The following is a 19,260-nucleotide window of genomic DNA, read 5'->3' as shown; positions in this document are numbered from 1 at the left end:
GGTTTGGAGGTCTGGGTGGTTAGGAAAATGGGGTCAGAGGTTAACAGAATTGCTCACTGGTCCGAGCTGTTCCACTCACGGCCTCCCCGATGCTGTTGGCGTAGAGGGCGACCACAGTCACTTGGTATTCAGTTAGTGGCCGGAGACCCTGTAGTCGCATGCTGGTTTCACCAGCTGGGACGTTCACCTGCACAGAGCTGGAGGTCATCTCATATTGCTGGCCAAGTCCCCTAGCAGCCACCAATCACGGCTGACAAGCCTTACCTCCTGTCGCTCACTTGGCAGTGGCTGTCCCAGCCCTGTCAGAGGGGTGTATTGAACCTTGTAGCCAGTCACAGGGCCACTAGCTGCTGTCCACTGTACTCGCAAGGACTGACTACTTGGCTCAGACAGCACCAGGTCCCGGGGCCCAGACGGAGTGCCATCAGCTGCGAATGGGGTTGGGGCAGCATCAGGTCATCAGGAAAGAGGGTAAAGAGTCAGCACTCCCAGGCTGGAGATGGGATAGGGGGCCAGGGCCAGGGTACCCAGCATGGGCAGGAACTTACGAGGTAAGGTCACAGGCACACCACCAGCAGTCGTGCACACCCTCCGAGAAATGAGGGGCAGCAGTGTCCTCAAGATGCTGAAGTCGTTGACAAAGAAGAAGAAGTCACTGGTTGGCTGTGAGGCAACCCGCTTCAGCTCCTCAGGGTCAGCATTCTTGATTCCTGAAGAGATGCCCAAACAGGGCTCAGTTACTTCCTCATTCTCTGCATGGTCCCCACTCCAACTGACCTCTCGCCTCAGCTTGGTTCTCACCCACAGCAAACAGCTTGACTCCCTGCTCCTTCAGTTTTTGGGCAGCTGGGTCCACTAAGTCTTGGGACTTCCCATCCGTGATCAGGATACAGACCTAGAATAGATGCCAAGACCAGTAAGGGATGCTTTGAACATTTATTTTGGAGTCACATTTGGAGGCACGGTAAGTTTAGGGAACACCTTGGGTATGCCAGGTCGTGTTAGATGGGGCAAAAAGACATGGTCAGAAACATGACGAAGAGCAGCCCCTGTGCGTGTGTTGCCACCCTTATAGCTGAGTTCCCGGATGGCGCGGACGGTATCACCTCCAGAGCTGAGTGCATCCAGACCAAATTCTGTCCTGAGGGGAAGAAACAGGATAACAAAAGGCAAGGATCTCTTCCTGTCCTGGCCTCTGGGATGAGAGCTCTTGAGAGTGCTCTTGAGAGTGCCCTTGGTTCTGAGATCCCAGACCTCTACCATGGAAGCTTCCACCTTAACAGATTCCACAGGTGCCACGCAGTCCAGCAGTGCTGCGGAACTTCAACAAACTGTGAGCCATTAAGGTTCCCAGCCACGGGGGAGGGGGACAGGATATCTGGTTAAATAGGAGGAAGGGCCCAGTGGTAGGACAGTGGGCACTGGCAGGACAGAAAGTCTTTCTGGTGAGCTGAAGGGGTCAGAGAGCCCAGACATGACTCTGACCTGGACTGTGCATCTCTATCCAGACCAGAAAACAGAATCATCCTGTCTAGCTCACACTACCTCTGACCCCTCCAGGACACTGGCTTAGGAGTGTTTCAGGACAGGAACACTCTTCCCAGTTACCCCTACCTCTCTCCAGAGGAGGTCTTGGCTAGGGCCTTTCTGGACTCCCCAAAGCTGGTTTCTAGACTTTCTCCTATCTGAGGAAAGGGGTCTTGGGACCTACAATCCTGGCCCCAAACCGGCTACTCACTGTGGGTCATCACTGTACTGCACCGTGGCAAATCGGATACCCTGCGCACTGGCTGCCCCTGAAAAAGGCAGCACCAGCCCCTCCAGGAATCCTCGCACTTCGCGGAAGTTGCTGCGGCCAATGGATGAAGAGCCATCGAGTAAGAACACGATGTCAGCGGCGTAAAGGCGCGTGCAGGTCACTGGAGCGGGGAGGAGAGATTGTGACCTTTCCTAGGAATCCAGCCATCCTCTCTAGGCACTGCGATCCCCTGGGACTGAGTGGACAACAGGCTTCATCTGCCTAGCAAATGGGGCTCCGGTAGGCGTGTGCCTGCTAGCCTTGGAGGAAGCCCCAGTGGGGCTCAGAGTAGAGCTTGTCTCAGGGAGGGCAGAAGCACCGTGGGGGAGAATAGATCGCAAGCAGGGGTGTATTTCTGGGGCTGAAGTCAGCTTCGGAGGGACTGTTGCTGGGTGGCAAAGGGCAGGGGATTCAGCATGCATCTAGAGAGCTAGAATTTGGGTGCCAACGGGATAGGAGGCGATTTGGGGAGCCCAGAGTGGAATTTGGGAAGCCTGGGAAGAGTTAGAGGCATCGATGAAGAGTTTGGAGGAAACCTGGGTGGGAAGGTGTCAGGGATAAAGTTTGAGTAGATGCATGGGTGACGGGGTGCAAAATCCCGGAAGGTGCCCACCTCTATCTCTGGGCTGGGCCCATACTCCAGGCGCCCCCACCAGGACCTCCGCAGCGCAGAGCGCAGCGACCAGGAGCCGCAGCCTCATCCTGGGTGATAGAAACCGTCAGGCACGAACCCCACCTCTGTTCCTTCTCCTGAGCCTTTGGCGGGTGGAAGCCCAGTGCCCCCCGCACCCCAAGTCCTAATCTTGCCTGGCTGTCCGCCTGCTCCCGCCGCAGCTGCAGCCAGTCCTAGTCCCGCCGGCACAGAGGAGAAAAGTCCCAGATCCTAGGAGGCGGAGCAGCAGGCGGGGACCAGGCGGCCCGCCCTCACTCCCCTCCCTAAAGGTCTCTTCCCCCACCCCACTTCTCCAGGATTTAAGTAAGATATGACGCACTTAAGAGCAAGGCCCTCTCCCATGTCTTCTGGAATCATCCAGGTTTTTTTTGACAGATGCTGAGAGAGCACCCCAACCTCACTTAGGGTTATAGGTCTTGACTGCTTTTTATACAGTGACCAATGAAGTCATTGCTGCTCTATGGTTCCTGCAGACCATAGGGGTAGCAGCTTGATGGTGGGACACTTTGCAGCTGAAACTGACTCACCCCCAACCCGTGGGGGTGCCCAGACAGAGCCTCAGGCCATAGGACCTGACAAACCCAAATCTTGTGAATCAGCCATGCTTCTGTCTGGTGGACCTCCTGTGCCCCACCCTAGCCTCTGCAACAGGCAGGGCAGCCCCCAGCAAACTAGAGACACCGGGACTATTTTAGGGACCCCAAACCGTGTTGGGGATCTAAGCAATTCACCCTTGCTTTGGAAGAGAGAACCTGTGTCATGCTTTCGCATGCTTGTCCGTCCCAGTGCCCTTCACTCCCCACTATGTCTTGAACCAGTCCTAGACAGATGCCATCCAGCTGTTTACAGTGAGGAAGGGTTGTCCATATGTGAAGGGATGGACCACCCATGCTGACAGCTCAGCTCTCAGGAATCCACCTAATGCCATGTTCCCACTGGCAGACCCTGTCCCACCATCTAACTAACCTGCCTTCATCCTGGCTTGTAGGAATTCCCTCCTTCAGCCTACTCTTGTAGCCTTTTGACTCAGTTCCCTGACTGGGCCTGGGACCACCCTGTGACCATTTCCTTTCCTCATCGCCTCAAGGTATCTAACATTCCCCTTCTTAATTGACCCCTCTTGGTCCTGTCCTGTGGACAGTCATTCCCAAGCCCAGGTCAAGCCCATTTTCCTAATGAGGTCTTCAGTTAATATCTATGTTACAAGGTGGGTGACATCAAGACAGAGAGACACGCCTAAGAAAACTAGCCTCCATTTGGGCCCGGTTTCTTTGTTTAGTCAGTCTTGTATAGTTCAGCACAATCCCGTAAGTTTATCTTCATTCACCGTTGCTGCTGGGTGTTTCCAATATGCCTGGCCCTACACCCTCACTCCCTTCAGACCCTTAGGTTAAATGGAAGTTATGTTTCCCCTGGGCCTGGCCAGAGCTGAGTTTCCAGCATGGGCAAACCTCAGGGTACAGGGGACCATCCACTCCTGTGTCCCTGTTGTCAGGAAGGCTAGAGCTCTGGTTGTCACTGAAGACGCCCACTCCCAGAACTATCCCAGTACAGAGTGCTGCTTTTACAGGTCCCAGAAACATTCCCCAACATCAGGGTCTCCTGACCCTAAAAGGTATGCTCTAGATGAGGGCGGTAGAGGCACGTTCTCATAGAGGCAATCCTTGCCTACTCTGGCACAGTCAAGGGTGGGCGGCAGCAGGATAAAGATGGCATGTCCAGTATGGACATACATGTATATGTGGGCCTGGCCTTTAGGGGAAATAGGAGGCCAACTTAAAGAGTATTAGCATCAAGACAAGCCTCACTAGAATTGAAGCACCCCCTCGGCTAAAGGTTGTGTGGACCAAAGGAGGCTCTTGGAAAGGCAGAAGGCTGGGGATGACGAGGTCTATAGCAAGAACAGGGGTGTGGCCCTCTAAGGCCCCTGGCTGCAGCATCCCGGCAGGCTTGCAGCTTTAGATAGGGTACTGGAGACCTGTACCTACCTGCAGCTCTTCCATCAGGGCAGTGGAGCCCGAGTGTGAACCTCTCCCTCTCATGCTCCCCTGAACGTCATCCTCCTCAGTGTCATGTTTCACCAGATGGAGCCGTGTCTCCAACCAGGACCCACATCCCACTGTATCCTCAGCAATCCTCCTGCAGCGAACTGCGCAGGGTGTCCTCTGACCACTCTGCCCCTGCATCTCCCAGGACTACTGGGAGCTTTGCCTTGTTCGTGCTTCCACAGCTCGCTCTGCCTCTCCCTGCGGCCACAGAAATGCAGCCCAAATCCTGTGCACTCATGGCTCTTACCATGCTATTTTTATGATCCCCTGTAGGCACCTGCCTGTATGCTTCTAGCTCAGGAGCAAGGAGTCAGAAACTCCAGCAGTTCCAGCCCTTCTGTACCCTTTGGGGTCAGACATTCGCTTAAGAGAAATCAAATCTCATTCCACGAGCACAACAGACTTGTTCCTGGACCTACTTGTGTACTCTGTATCTACACAAAGCCAGGGTTGGGCCCACCTAAGCTGTGTGCTACCTAACAGTTTCCTTCCAGATGGGCACACAGTAGGATGACCTGTCCCCTGACAACTGAGGGAAAGGCACTGGACAGTCTGTGGGTCAAGGCTTGTTTGGCTACATTCAGTAGTGTTGGGGAGACTTTGGAACAGCCGCTCTCAACAAGCTGCCCCAGAACCCTGCTCACATTCAAAGGCTCAGCAGGCCCTTTGCTTCTACCTTTCCTACAGGCCTTCTTAGGGATCTTGGAGAAGCCTGGGGAGTACAGGAAGAGGAAACCCAAGTCTCTCCCAGATCAGAGCTTAAAGGGGCAGCAGAGGGATAAAGCAGCTGAGAGCTTTATTAGTGAGGGTTAGGTCCTGGCTGCCTTTAGAAAATGGGGAGGGGACCACTAGGCCAACAGCTCAGGACTTGCCTAGGACAGTCCTAGAGGAGGGAGGGGGCTTGGGCCTCACTGAGCTCAGGGCTATTCTTGGAGTTTGAGTCAGCGGCAAACAGAGGCAAAGGATTCCTGCGTTGCCTGTCCAGACAGCAGTTAGAAACCAAATCAGAACACTGTGCCCCAGGCTATTCTCTCTACAACCACAGTACACACTCGGAGCGGCTTCCTCTGGGACACTGGTGGCCCCTCCTAGTCCACCCCAGCAGAGAACAGAGGCCACCAGAGAGTGACTCTGTACAGTGTCTTCAGTGAGGGGTTTCCCACGTAAGCTCCCAGATTCCACACTGGGACATCAATAGGGTACAGGCTGGGCCTAGAGTTTCCGTAACTCCCACATCCCACCCCTGGGACAAGATGGCTAAGGAATGTCCCCCATGTAGCTGAGTGGAAACAGCTGGGCGAACTCCCTGCAAGCATCAAAGGCTTCCGGCCTCTGCGCTGCAGCCTCCACACTTGCCCCTGGCTGAGGACACATCAGACAAGGGGAAGGCAGGATTCAGAGGATGCAGAATGTGAGGAAGTCTTTGCTCCCCAGTGGATTCCATGCCAATACTAAAGAAAGGACAACACAATTCTCAATAGGACTTTATTGGTGGTAATTGGCTGCATACGTCTGAGCGGCAGGAGTGGTATGTTTGTGGCAGAGGACCCCAGGCCCTGGCCCCACCCTCTTGCCTGCCAGCACAGACTTCCTGCCTAGAAGCGCAGCCAGAACATGCCGCTACGGATCCGGTTGTAGTCTGGGAGCTGCTCAATGGGGCCTGTGGGGATAGGGTGGTGAGTCAGGGTGGAGTGCCTGGCCTGCACAGGGACACCTGGCCCTGTGCCACGCCCAGCGCAGAGGCTGCCCAGAGCAGCACAAGACAGGCTTTGAGTGGAAGAGGCAAGAGCACATTCCCCATGGTGCAGAGCCTGTCCTTTCATGCTCTGGCCCTGGCGGCCACACCCCACATGCAGGGTACCTGCCTGGTGGGCTGGGGGGTGGGTGGGGTATTAATGGAAGGAGCTTGGCAAGAAGTCAGGGAACTGTTGGGACAGGTTTTCTAAAAAGAACTTCCCTGGCAGCCAGGTGACTGAACCTTAATTTCCTTCTCAAAGTATAAGCTGGGACGGGGGAGCAGAGGCGGGAGAGGAGGACAAGATAATAGCTCGAGGAAAGCGGCAGCAGAGCAGACCTTCCAGACTACTCACCAAATCCAGCCACTGCTGGACACTGGTCATAAAAATACTTGGAGCAAACCTCACGCAGCATATGGGCATCCACCTCCTGTAGGGGAAACAGAGACAACACTGACTGACAGGTACCAGGCAACCCTTTAGCCAGTATCTTCTTGTGTCACCCCACACTTCTTATTTGTCCTTTGGGGTTGTTCCTTTACCTAAAGGGTGAGTAGGTAGGATTCTCCCTACCTAGTCCACAGCCATCAGTATCCCTCTGGTTACCCCCACCCCTACAACTGGCAGCTGTCTTGGGTAACAGAGATGCTTATGGGAGCAATTTTTGTTGTATCAGATCCCAACTCCCAACTCTGCAGAGGCCCATCAGCTCTAGACCCTCTCCTGGAGTCCAATTACCGCAATCCGGCTCTCCCACTCAGCCAGAGGGATGCGGCGGCCATAAGTCAGGAGGCTGCGACCAATGTCTTCACACACGGGAGTGGTGCCTTCAAGGGAAGGGGAAAAGCTTAGAGGTAGGTCCAGTCCAATCTTGGACCCACAGAAGCCTCTAGGACCGTGCTCTGATCCCGTCACCATAACAACCCGCCGCAACAGTAGTGCCCACCTCCACTGGCACCCAAACTTCCAAACCCTGCACCTGGGGTTTCTCTCCCTTTCTTCTGTTTTCTTGCTATGTACCTTAGCTGGCAGGTCAGGGTGGCTTCTAACTCAGAAGATCCGCCTACCTCTGCCTCCAGAGTGCTGGGATAAAGGCATGGGCCACCTTGCCAATTTTTTGTTTGTTTGTTTTATTTTTTTAAAGGTATGGTCTCATACTGGGTAGTGGTGGTGCATGCCAGGATGCGGAGGCAGGTGGATCTCTGTGAGTTTGAGGCCAATCTGGTCTACAGAGCAAGTTCCAGGACAAGCTCCAAAGCTACAGAGAAACCCTATCTCAAAAAACCAAACCAAAACAACAACAACAACAACAACAACAACAAAAAAAAAAAAAAAAAAAAAAAAAAAAAAAAGGTCTCAAGTACTACTACAGTCTGGCCCAGAACTCACTGTGTAGTTAAGGGTTACCATGAACTCCTGTTCTTCCTGGCTTATCCCCCAAATGCTGGGATTACCGTGTGAAACACCACACACGGCCAAGGTCTGAGTCACTGTGATCACTACAGGACATATTGTCCCCTCACAACAGGGAGGAGGACTCACCATCCAGATGAGACACCAAGGCATTTCTGAGGATGTTTTTGCCCCGAGTCACCTCACCTTCTGTAGCACTGGTGCACAGGCGCATCCTAAAGCGGGGGGGGGGGGGGGGGGTTTAGAGTGGGCTTGGAGTGATGCTCGCTCTGGGAGACCCTGTGTTGTCTCTTAGCTTCCTACTGGCCCGGCTCCCGTGGCAACACTGAGCTGACACTCACCACTGGGCTTGGAGGAAGAAGACCATGTCATCGATGCTCATGCCCTTACAGACAAAGTGTGCGCCCAGCAACCCAGTGTCAGAGTACGAGATATTGAAGGTCTGGAAACTCTGGCAAAGCTTGTTAGCCACAGCAACGGAAGCCAGTGGGCTGGACAGGTGCTGCGAAAGGCAAGGACCATAAGCACTCCTCTTGTCTGTGGTCCAGTCCTAAGCTCCACAACCAGTATCCTCTCCTCCCTGGAGGGAAGGTCCCATGCCTGTCCTGGCACTTACCGCTCCACCACCGTAAGTGCAGTCATAGTGGCCAATGATGGCATTGGCCACTTGGAGGGCCACATTGTCCGGGTTAGCCCAGCCAGGTCCCTCTACTGCAATGGCCACGTGGGCTAAAGGCAAGGCGTCATCACGATGGCGGATCTGAAACAATATATGTCAAGGCTGACAGAAAACCAGACCTGAGTAAACAGAAAGGACGGGAGATGCCAGACCCTTGCCGATTCCTGAGGCATTTGACATCACGAAGACAACCATGCACACGAGGATCCTCCCAGAGGTTGCCAACTCAGAGCACCAATCCCGCCACCAGGCAGCACACCTCACTGCCAGTGAAGCGACATGAAGTCACACCAGGTACGGCATCCTCTTCATACACACGGGATACACTGCTGAAGTGCTTCTGGGCGAGATCGAGCAGCTGCCGGTGTTCCACCCCTGTGGGGACACAGTGGTGTTAGCGGTCACCCAGAGTCCAAGCACAGGGTAGAGGAGAGAACACGCAGAGGGACGAGGATGACCCCTAGGCAGATCCTGTCTCGAAGGCAAGCTAGGAATCCAGGGCTAAGCAGCCCATGGCCCAGGCACACTGAAGTTAAAAACAGACTTGGAGGGTGGGGATCTGGAGAGATGGCTCAGCAGTTAAAAGTGCTTGTTCCTGCAGACCAGGGATTGGTTCCTAACACCTACATGGTGGTTTACAGTCATCTATAACTTTAGTTTCAGGTCTGATGCCCTCTTCTGACCTCTGTAAACACCAGCCACATGTGGTACACAGACGTACAGAAAGGCAAAACACTCATACACATTGTCCTTTCTTTAAATTGATTTATTTTTACCTTATGTGTATTGGTGCTTTGCCTGTATGTATGTCTGGGTGAGGGTGTTAGAACTTGGAGTTATAGACAGTTGTGGGCTGCCATGAGGGTGTTGGGAACCAAACCCGGGCCCTCTGGAAGAGCAGTAAGTGCTCTTAACCATTCATAATTCATTCATTGTGCTCCAGTCCCCACAATAAATCTTTTAAAAATTATTTTAGCTGGGCAGTGGCCTTTGAGCACTCAGGAGGCAGAGACAGGCGGAGGCAGGTGGATTTCTGTGAGATCCTGCTCTACAGAGTGAGCTCTAGGACAGGTTCAAAAAAAAAAAAAAAAAGCTACAGAAACCAACTCTGTGGTTGTCCTGGGATATGCAAGCAAGGGTGCACACACACACAAACACAAATACATATTTAAAAAATCAGAAAATCAGACAAAAAGGGCAATGGTCTGTCATATGCCATGAGCATAGACCCTCACCCCAGAAGCATCACCTTGCCTGCACTCAGGGAACTGGTACAGGCTGAGCACAAGGCTACGGCTACTCTGTCCTCTCAAGCTCTATCACAGACCTCACTGATGGCCCTGGAGGTGCGGCAGAAAGAGGTGCTCCTGCAGGGCCATGATTTACCCTGGGAGCCTGGGAGCTGAGGTCAAGGACAAGGAACATCACAAACCCACGCCTTAGGTAGGACTCCGTGCCAGACACCTCATAAGATGCCGTGGGGCATACCCTGACAGGTGAGCACCATTACAGGACTACCTGCCCTAAGCCTGCTAAGACTCAAGAAAGTCTGATGGGTTAGTAACTGTCGCTGCTCTTGGTTCCCAGTTCCCTGTTGTGTTCTTCTGAGCTTTTTTCTCCCATCTTGGTGGCAAGTTTAAAGCACATCTGTTTCCCTAGCCACAGTTAGACCTACATAAGAATTGCATCAGAAAATTACGTGTGATCCATCCACTGCTCCCCCTTGCTTCTGCCATCTCCATAGGGACCTGTCACACCATCCCTAGTTAGTCCGCCTTACTCTGACCCCATCCAGCAGCAGAGCAAGCCTTAAAGTAATCCAGGTCGGGGCACTACCTTTCCTCTTTGTCCAGGTCCCCACTGAGTGACAACTACCACCCTTTAGAAATTGGTTCAAATGACATATGCTCCCCACTCACCTCTAAGCTCCCTTTTAAGGTGGCCACAGTCACTATCAAATGTACATCATCCAAGAGCCACTGTTGGTGGCTCTCAACGGCAAGGCTATAAGGAATTGGCCCACAAACAGGGTATTCTAGGACTAGGTGAGGCTAAGAGGTTTGAGGCATAGGCAGGAGCTGGCAGCCAGACTGAGGCACACACTAAAGGAGGAGTACCCCTGTATGGCCAGTGCCAGTGGTGGCAGCAGAATGAGATCCCAGCCCATCTCAAATCATAGAAGGATCACATTGAGGAACTCTGTGCCTCAATGACAGAACAGGCACAGAGTTCCCTGGAGTCCTCTATGGTCAGGACCAGAGGACACAGGCATTGATAAGCAAGGTTTGGGCCCTTCTGGCCAGGGCTTCGGCAAACCCATCACTCACCTCCAGCTGCAGCCAGCACCATCCGAGGAGCTTTGTAATGCCTGTTGAGGTAATCAGTCAAGTCTGCGCGTGACAGCCTCCTGCAAAACAGCAGCTGAGTCACCCAAATGTGGCCGAGAAGAGGCATGGCATCTCTGCAGAGCAGGCTCTAACACACCCCTCTCAATCCAGCCTCTGTCACCTACACCTGACCCACAGGGCAACACGTTGAGGAAGGTGTGAGCTAATACTGGGCTCTGAAAGGGCATCAGATCCCCGCTGCTGTACACTCCCAACAGAGGACAGTGGTACACAGAAGGCACACCTAGATGCTCCCTCCACTAGACTGTCAGGATATCCTAAACAGAGTCCAAGACAAGTGAAGACCCTAGACAGGGTCATAGGACCAGAAGGCAACACAACAATTCTATGAATCAGGAAAACAACACAGGCAGCTAGACGACCTACACTCTGTGGCTGATGGGGACACGCGCTGCTTCAACCTCACCCAGCTCCTCTCACCTGACGTTCTCACTGGGCCCCTCCACAGCCTGGCCCAGAGGTGTGCCCTGGAATGCTGTGGCATGCAGGTAATCAAAGACCACGTTCTGCATAGAGGCATCGTTTTCCTGCATCTCCCGCAGGATTACATCTCGTTCCTTCTCGATCTGGGAGTCTTCCAGACTGCAGTTCTGCACAATGTCCGCCAGGAGCTCCACAACTGGACACGGGAAGGTTGTGTTAGCCGGGCATCATGCTACACACCCCAATCTCGACATTTGGGAGGCCAAAGTAGGAGGATTACCAGGAGTTCAAGGACGCCCAGGCTACACAGTGAATTCAAAGCCAACTTGGGCTACATGATGGGAAGTTATATAAAAAAACTTAAGAGCTGACTCAGTGGGTAAGGGCATCGGCCACCAGGCATGGTGACCCGAGTCTGAGTACCAGAACCCACATGGTGGAAGAGATAACTGACTCCTGCTAAGCTACCTCTGACCAAGCGTACAACACACATACAGTTTTAAAAAAAAGGGAAAAAAAGGCTTAAAAAGATGGCACATCCCAGCTGGGTGGTACTGGTGCTCACCTTTACTCCCAGTATTCGGGAGGCAGAGGCAGGCAGATCTCTGTGAGTAAAAGGCCAGTCTGGTCTACAAGAGCTAGTTTGAGAACAGGTCTCAAAGCTACAGAGAAACCTTGTCTTGAAACATGAAAAAAAAAAAAAAAAAAAAGACATCTCCCACTGGTGTACGCTCAGTGGGAAGTCCAGTTCTGGGGACAGTCTGGAGCTCTTGGGACCCTGACTTCTGCAGCCCTGGAGACCTACCCTTCTATGCACATGCCTTCCTCCAGGTGTTACCTTTTGGCAGGTCCTTGGACAGCGCCTTGATGAGGTAAGCAGTATGCTCCCGAGTGGTATAGGCATTAAGATGAGCCCCCATACTCTCTACCTCCTTCTCTAAGGCATTGCCAGGACGATTCTTTGTTCCCTGGAATCAGATATCAAAAGGATCAGGGGCTGAAGCTGGCTCAGAGGTTAGAGCACTGGCTGCTCTTGCAGAGGATGCAGGTTTGGTTCCCAGCACCCATGTGGTGGCTCACAGCCATTCCTAACCCCAGTTCCAGGAGATGCAATTGGCAAATACACGTTATACATTTATGCTGTGGGAACGCCTTTAGCCAATAGCCTCTGAGATACAGGCCCACTTTGGGTGTGGTCTCATGTACTGTTAAGTACAGATGTAAGCATGTAGGGGAGGGGGCGCATTTTCTGCAGGATTCAGTTCCAGTTTCCAGCACACACAGAGGACTGCAAATTGCTACCCTTATTGTGAGTTTATCCCCAAATAAATAACCTTTGTTATACTCCATTCCGTATTATTGTGGAAGTCTTTGATACCACTACAATTTAGTGCCCAACATTTAAAAAAAATCCAAACCAGGAGCCACAGAATACAGACGTGCCTTCAAAGGTTGAAATTCCAACACATACCTCCCTCAAGAGTCTGTACTTATCACACTGAGTAGGCCCTCAGTTGAGGAGACAGCATCATGGGCTGTTCGGAGACAGGGACAGAACAGCAGGGCTGAGCCAGTGGTGCCTAACAACCAGAGTTCCCTCAACAGCCTAACCTGCCCTCTGCTCTTGACTGTGGATATAATGTGATTAGCGGCTCCAAGTCCCTGCCACTGTACTTCCTGCTATGACGGACTGCAACCTGGAAGGGGGACCTCAGGCAGGGACTCACCAGAGAAACACTCAATAAAAACTAAGCCCATACTGCTCCTTCCCAAAAGCATAGCCAGCGATTATGCCCCAAAAGTTCCACCATCAGGAGACTAATTTTTTAGACTCAGTCTTTGAGACAGGCGGTCCACACTGAGGGGAATCATGGACTTCACGAGACTTACCTTGAAAGCCAGATGTTCCAAAAAGTAGCCTGCCCCATTGTTCTTCTCAGTCTCATACCGGCTGCCAGCATCAATCCACACTCCTACCTGACAAGAAACCACCAACAAAAGGAAACAACAAATCAGCCTAGTTCCCAGTCACGAAATAACTCTAACTGCACATTTCATAACGTCCTCCTAGGTGGCACTGTGGACAGAGCTGCTCCAATAAGAGCCCTACAGAGACAGGAGAGCCCACAGCACAGGGAAAGTCCATATGACTACACTGCCTCACCTTCTACCTGACACAGGTTTCCTCATGGGCTATCAAAGGCATCCAGGAGCATTTTTGGTGTTCATCTTTAAGGCACTGCCATGCTTTGAAGCCTAACCTGGCTTTGAATGCATATAAATCCCCTGCCTTATTCTCTCAACTGTGTCCATTTACCTGGCTCCACAACTGTAATTTTTAGTTAATTCTGTTTTCTTCTGTGCACGAAGCCTATCATTCACAGACAACAGTCCATGCTCTACACTCTAAGAACTACAGGCAAGTTAGGATATGGTGACCTGTAACCCCAGCACTATGGAAGGCAGAAGCAGGATCATGAGTTCAAGGCTAGCCTGTGATAGGAGGACTTAGACATTTTGTGCGGATTTTATTCTTCCATCAGGGAGGAAAGCTCCTGACTCTGCACTTCGTCATTTTAAAAAGGTGCTGAAGCAGGGTGTGGTAGCACACACTTTTAATCCTAGCAGAGGTAGGTTTGGGGCTAGCCTGGTCTACATGGCAAGTTCTAGCCCAACCAGGGTTACATAATGAGACTTTGTATAAAAAAAAAAAGAAAAAATAACTTCCATAGTGAAACCTTGTAATGACTCAGTAACTTTTCAACATGGAGTCTGGCCATGCCGCTAGGCTGGTCCTGAACTTCTGGGTTAAACACTCCTCATCTTTCAATCTCTCAAATGTCTAGGACTATAAGCAAAAGCCATTGTGTCTGGCTTCAGGAAGACTTCATCCTATTTCAGTACCGGAGACCAAACACAAAGCCTCATGAATACTTTTAGCAATTGCTTTACCACTGATGTACATCTACAGACCTCAAAGAAACTTTTTTTAATGATTTATTTTTATTTTATGTGAACCGGTGTTTTCCTGCATGTCTACATGAGGGTGTTGGTTACCCCTGTAGCTAGGGTTACAGACAGTTGTACGAGTTACTTCAAGTGGGTGCTGGGAATAGAGCTTGATTCTTCTGCAAAAACTGTAGAAGCTTTTAACCACTGAGCCGTCTCTCCAGTCACCCCTTCTACCATGCCTCAGTATAAAAGAGTCTTAATATTCTAGCCAGGCGGTGGTGGCGCACGCCTTTAATCCCAGTACATGGGAGGCAGAGGTAGGTGGATCTCTGTGAGTTTGAGGCCAGCTTGGTCTACAGAGTGAGTTCCAGGACAGGCTCCAAAGCTACAGAGAAACCCTGGCTCAAAAAAAAAAAAAAAAAAAAAAAAAAAAAAAAAAAAGAAGCTTAATATTCCTTTCAATTTTTAAGACTGGATCTCATTATGTACTCCTGGCTGGACTGGACTCAGAAATCCACCTGCTTCTACCTTCTGAGTGTGAATCTTATATTCTTTTTGGGTTTTCTTGTTTTTTGAGAGAGGGTGTCATGTAGCTCAGGCTGGCCTTGAATTTATTCTGTAGCTGAAAATAGCCTTGAATTCCCAATCCTCCTGTCCCCACATCCCAGTACTAGGATTATAGGTATGCAAGAATCAAATGTCTCCCAGTGTGCTGCGAAACACACTACTTACCCACGTGACTGAGCTTTTTATTATTTGTTCATTGTTGCCTTAAGTTTTCCACAAGCTTTGCAAACAGATGCTGATACACTATTGTGTAGTATAATTCTGGGTAAACATGTGTTTTGCTCTTTGTGTGAATGCATGTGCCCCTGTGTGCACATGGTGGCAGAAGGTGGATACCATATCTGTCAAGGCTGGAGTTGCAGGCATTCGAAGGACTCCTAGCTTGTTATCTGCGTGCTGGGATGTGTCCTCCTCCTTCTCGTGGTTGCACAGCCAATAACTTTAACCATGGAGCTATCTTTCTAGCCCCAAACATTCACCTTAGACTACAATCCACAGCATCCTTTGATTTTAACTGAAACCATTCTTTCTTTGGAACTTCTCACAATCATAGTTCCTTAGAGTCTGTGGAATACAGCATGATTTACTAAGCTTTCTTAGAGTCTACATATACATCTTCCACGTATCAAGCAAGTTGCCACCATGCCCTGTTTTGGCAACAATTTAGATCACGGGACATTATTTGTCCCTGAAAAACTGAATCAGTCAATAAAAACATAAAGCCCTAGCCAGGTAGTGGTGATGTATGTCTTTAACCCCAGCACTTGGGAGGCAGAGGAAGGTGGATCTCCAAGTTCGAAGCTAGCCTGGTCTACAGAGTGAGTTCCAGGACAGCCAGGGCTATACAGAAAAACTGGACAGGAAAGAAAATTTTTATTTTCAAATATGTGTCTATGTGTATGTGGCATGGTAAGATGGTGTAGAGGTTAAGAGCACTGGCTGCTCTTCCACAGGATCAAGGTTTAATTCCCAGCACCCACATGGTGGCTCTCAACCACCTGTAACTCCAGTTCCAGAGGATCTGAAGTCTCTTTGGGCCTCCATGGGCTTCATGAACACACGGTACACATACATGCATGTGGGTAAACCACTCAAACACATAAAACAATAAAGACTAGACATACTAGTCTCCACCCTCCTCGGTACTGGTGTCAGACCCAAATCCCCACATCGGGGAGCCAAATTATGTAGGTATATTAAAGAGTTCCACAATTCAGGTCCTCATGCTTGAGTAGCAAGCACTTTACACACTGGGCCATCTTTTTTTTTGTCATTTTAAGACAATAATCACTTTTCTCTTGCAGTTGGAACAAAAAGCTGGAAAAGAATTGGGCCCCGTCCTTGGCAAGCACCGTAATGTTGGCTGGGGGGCTGCCGCTATTAAGTTAGGGCAGGGCTGAAGTCAGGTACACGGACAAATCAAATCGGCCGGCAGTAAGCCAGTCTCCACCCAAAACGCAGGAGAAGGCGGCCCAAGGTCATATCCCAACCTGGGAACACTTCGGCCCGTCTAGTGGGCTGGCGATCACTCACAGTGCAGGTTGGATGAGAGGACTGCTCCGAGGCCACGCGCAGCCCGTTGTCCAACACGCTGACCTGGGTCTCCGGCACGCTCTGGAGCGCCTGGGCGAAGGTGGCGGTACCCCGCAAGGAGGGTGACCTCAGCAAGGCCGGCTAAGGAAGAAGACGACCCTATAAGAACTGCTCTCCGAGCCTCTGACAGTGGGACCCCGGCTCTCGGGCCCAAGCCAGAGAAGCCATCCCCCGCCCTCCGCAGTGACCTTCCCACGGCCCTGACCCCGCGACCTCCCCACTCGGCGCGGCTATTGACAGCCTGCTCCTTGTCTGCATGCGGAATCCCTGAGCCCCGCAAAGCAGCATTCTCGCCGCCACCTCACCGTGCGGCCGGAGCGAAGGAGCACTTGCGTCCCGGAGCAGGCAGCCCGGCAGACTGCGGACGCCGCCATCTTCTACTTCCTGCCGGCGTAAAGCCGCGTCACGCATGCGCAGATCCGAGAAGGCGGAGTCTGAGGCGGAGACGCAGGCGCTGTACGGAAGACTTGGCGCTCGATCGCCCCCTGACGGGCATCGGGTCCATTCGCAAGAATTAATGCTTGTTTTTTCCTTTGGTTCTAAGCCTTTGATAGCCTCTGCTCAGCTGGCTGTCCATCAGCCTGCTGCTGGCCCGCCTGCTGGCCCGGTCATGCCTTCTTCCATCTGAGGGAGGCGCTGTGCACCGTTTCTCTCCAGCTGCGGGAGCGCAGTGTACACAGCACGCCAGCAGCAGCAGCAGCAGCACTGCGGGGGGCCTTGAGGGCAGGGTGCAAACCCGAGAATCGACCCAAGGGTTGAAGCGAAGCACCAGCCTGCCAGTGATTCCCCAGCAACAAGGTGGCCACTGAAGTTAGTTTGAAAGAATACAATGTCAAAATGGTTGACCTGAAAAACGTTTAATAGCATATTGCCAAAGCAGTATTGAATGTCAGCACTTAGGAAATGGAGGCACAGAAGTAGCATCCTACCCTGTGTAAGGAGTTCAAAACTAGCCTGGGTTGTGTAAGACAGTGTCTCCAAAGTGGGGGGAAATAAAAAAAAAAAAAAAAGGATGTGTATGAAAAACGGAACATGTAAAGGTTAATTTGTGAAACAGGATTTCTTTGTTTGGCAAACAAAAAACTAGTCCCCCCTCTTTTTTAATGAAAATGATTTTCCTACATTTGTGATCTTTTCAAAACGTTTAAAAAAATTTTATCTGGGCAACCTGGTCTACAAAGTGAGTTCTAGAACAGCCAGCGCTGTCACAAACAGAAACCCTGTCTTGAAAAACAAAAAGTAAAACAAAACAAAAAAACTTCTCTGAAATCAGACAAAAGATGCTTAGTGTGTGTTGATCAAGAATGTGTGTACCAAAATTACAATTTAGAGAGGAAATAAAGTGAAACAGAATCTTTTAAATTACTGGGTTGCTGGATATGGTGGTAAATGCCTTTAATCCCAGTACTCAAGAGGCAAGGGCAGATAGATCGTTTGCATTCCAGACTAGCCTGGTATGTACAGTGAGCCTATATCGTGAGAGCCTGTCTCAACAAACTAACACACAAAACAAACCTGCTTTCTCTCTTCTTTGAAAGACAGGGTGTCCTGTAGCCCACAAGGATGACCTTGAACTTCTGAACTCACCTCCCCCCCCATACTAAGATTTCTGTGGTGCTAAGAAGAAAAGCCACCGTTTCAGGAATGCTAGGCAAACACCACCAACCGAGCTACGTCCTCAGCCCTCTATCAGCTTTTTGTCGATGTTAATTTTTAATTTAAAATTGTTTTTATTATCTGTTACTTGTATATGTGCACATGATGTGTGAGTGGAGGGGGGCATGTCCCTACACGTGTTCAAAGGTCAGAGGACAACTTTGGGGCATCAGTTCTCTCCTTCCACCTTTCCATAGATTCCAGGGATCAAATGCAGGTCACCAGGCTTGTACAGAAGTTGCCTTTACCGGCTGAGTCACTTATAGAGCAGCCTTCTGTTTACAGAACCGGTGAGCTGACGGTACAGAGATCCACCATGCACCCCCACAAGCACAAGGGAGCAGCTCCCCTTTTATTGACATCTTACATTGGTATAGGTCATTTATTATTATTAATGGGCCATTATTGGTTCATCATTAACTAAAGTCCACAGTGCACAGATTTCCTTGAGTTTTTTTTTTTTTTCAAGCTAATGTCATCTTTCTGATTCAGGACAGTACTTTACATTTGCCTGTGTTTCTCCTGTTTATGACTCCTGTGTTTAGGTTTTTATTTTTGGGGGGGGCCATCCCAGACTTTAATGTGATCATTTATAAGACTTTCAATTAAATGCTATAAAGAAAATGGAGTGTGCTGTTTGGAAGCCTGTGCGGTGCAACCAAAAACAACAACCAACCTGACCTTCCTTCGCAGGTCTTCCTGAGACCTTAAACCCTGAGCGGTAAACCAGACGGCCCTCCTACCCAGTTCTGTCTGCGCGCCTCACAGAGCTTCACCCGCTCCTTTCGCAATTACACCTGCAGCCTATTAGAAGTTGCATCATCCGAGTGAGAAGGCACTTCAATATAAATAGAAAGACTTTTACAAGACCCTTTTCCACCAAAATGTCTCTTTGTAGTGGTTAAAATACTATGGGTATTGAGTGTATTGCCCGAGTGTATGTACATGTACCATGTGTGTGGCTGGTGCTCTCAGAGGCCAGAAGAGGGAATCAGATCCTCTGGAACTTGAGTTAGAGATGGTTATGAGCTGTTGTGTGGATGATGGGAATGGGACCCGGATCCTCTGCAAGAGCAGTGAGTGTCCTTAACTTCTGATCCAACTCTCCAGCCCGTTTTTTTTTTTTTTTTTTTTTTTTTTTTTTTTTTTTTTTAATTCATTACTGGGCCAGAGAGATGGGTAAAGATTCTTGCTGCTAAGCCTGACCACCCAGATTCAATCCCTGGAAGCCATATTGGCGGAAGGAGAGAACTTACTCCGCGAACTTGTCCTCAGACCCCCACATGCACACAGATTCTTAAGTGCACACACAAA

At 50.7% G+C, this 19,260-nt stretch overlaps 2 protein-coding genes across 2 annotated transcripts in view; both read right to left on the bottom strand.

Moving 5' to 3' along the window:
* The window catches only part of Col7a1 (collagen type VII alpha 1 chain), a 31,980-nt gene extending 29,481 nt beyond the window's left edge, over positions 1–2,499 (bottom strand). The window contains exons 1-7 of the mRNA XM_038323795.1: positions 2,412–2,499; positions 1,739–1,919; positions 982–1,141; positions 802–895; positions 549–710; positions 265–428; positions 58–187 (exon numbers count right to left, since the gene is read on the bottom strand). Coding sequence (XP_038179723.1) covers positions 58–187; positions 265–428; positions 549–710; positions 802–895; positions 982–1,141; positions 1,739–1,919; positions 2,412–2,499 — 979 coding nt within the window. The remainder of the gene's footprint in view (positions 1–57; positions 188–264; positions 429–548; positions 711–801; positions 896–981; positions 1,142–1,738; positions 1,920–2,411) is intronic.
* A 3,491-nt stretch (positions 2,500–5,990) lies between these two features.
* Positions 5,991–16,750, bottom strand: LOC119810716 (cytochrome b-c1 complex subunit 1, mitochondrial). Its single transcript, XM_038324329.1, has 13 exons — positions 16,596–16,750; positions 16,231–16,371; positions 13,069–13,155; positions 12,017–12,146; positions 11,176–11,374; positions 10,675–10,754; positions 8,607–8,722; positions 8,285–8,428; positions 8,010–8,170; positions 7,798–7,883; positions 6,994–7,082; positions 6,610–6,685; positions 5,991–6,179 (listed from the first exon to the last, which is right to left on the bottom strand). Exons 1-13 carry the CDS (start codon positions 16,662–16,664, stop codon positions 6,115–6,117), a joined length of 1,443 nt encoding a protein of 480 aa, XP_038180257.1. The 5' UTR covers positions 16,665–16,750; the 3' UTR covers positions 5,991–6,114.
* Positions 16,751–19,260: the final 2,510 nt, after the last annotated feature.

The sequence above is a fragment of the Arvicola amphibius genome, chromosome 3 (genome assembly GCF_903992535.2).
Source record: "Arvicola amphibius chromosome 3, mArvAmp1.2, whole genome shotgun sequence".
Lineage (NCBI taxonomy): Eukaryota > Metazoa > Chordata > Mammalia > Rodentia > Cricetidae > Arvicola > Arvicola amphibius.
Note: the sequence above shows the minus strand (reverse complement) of the source record. Positions and strands in the feature narration are given on the sequence as shown.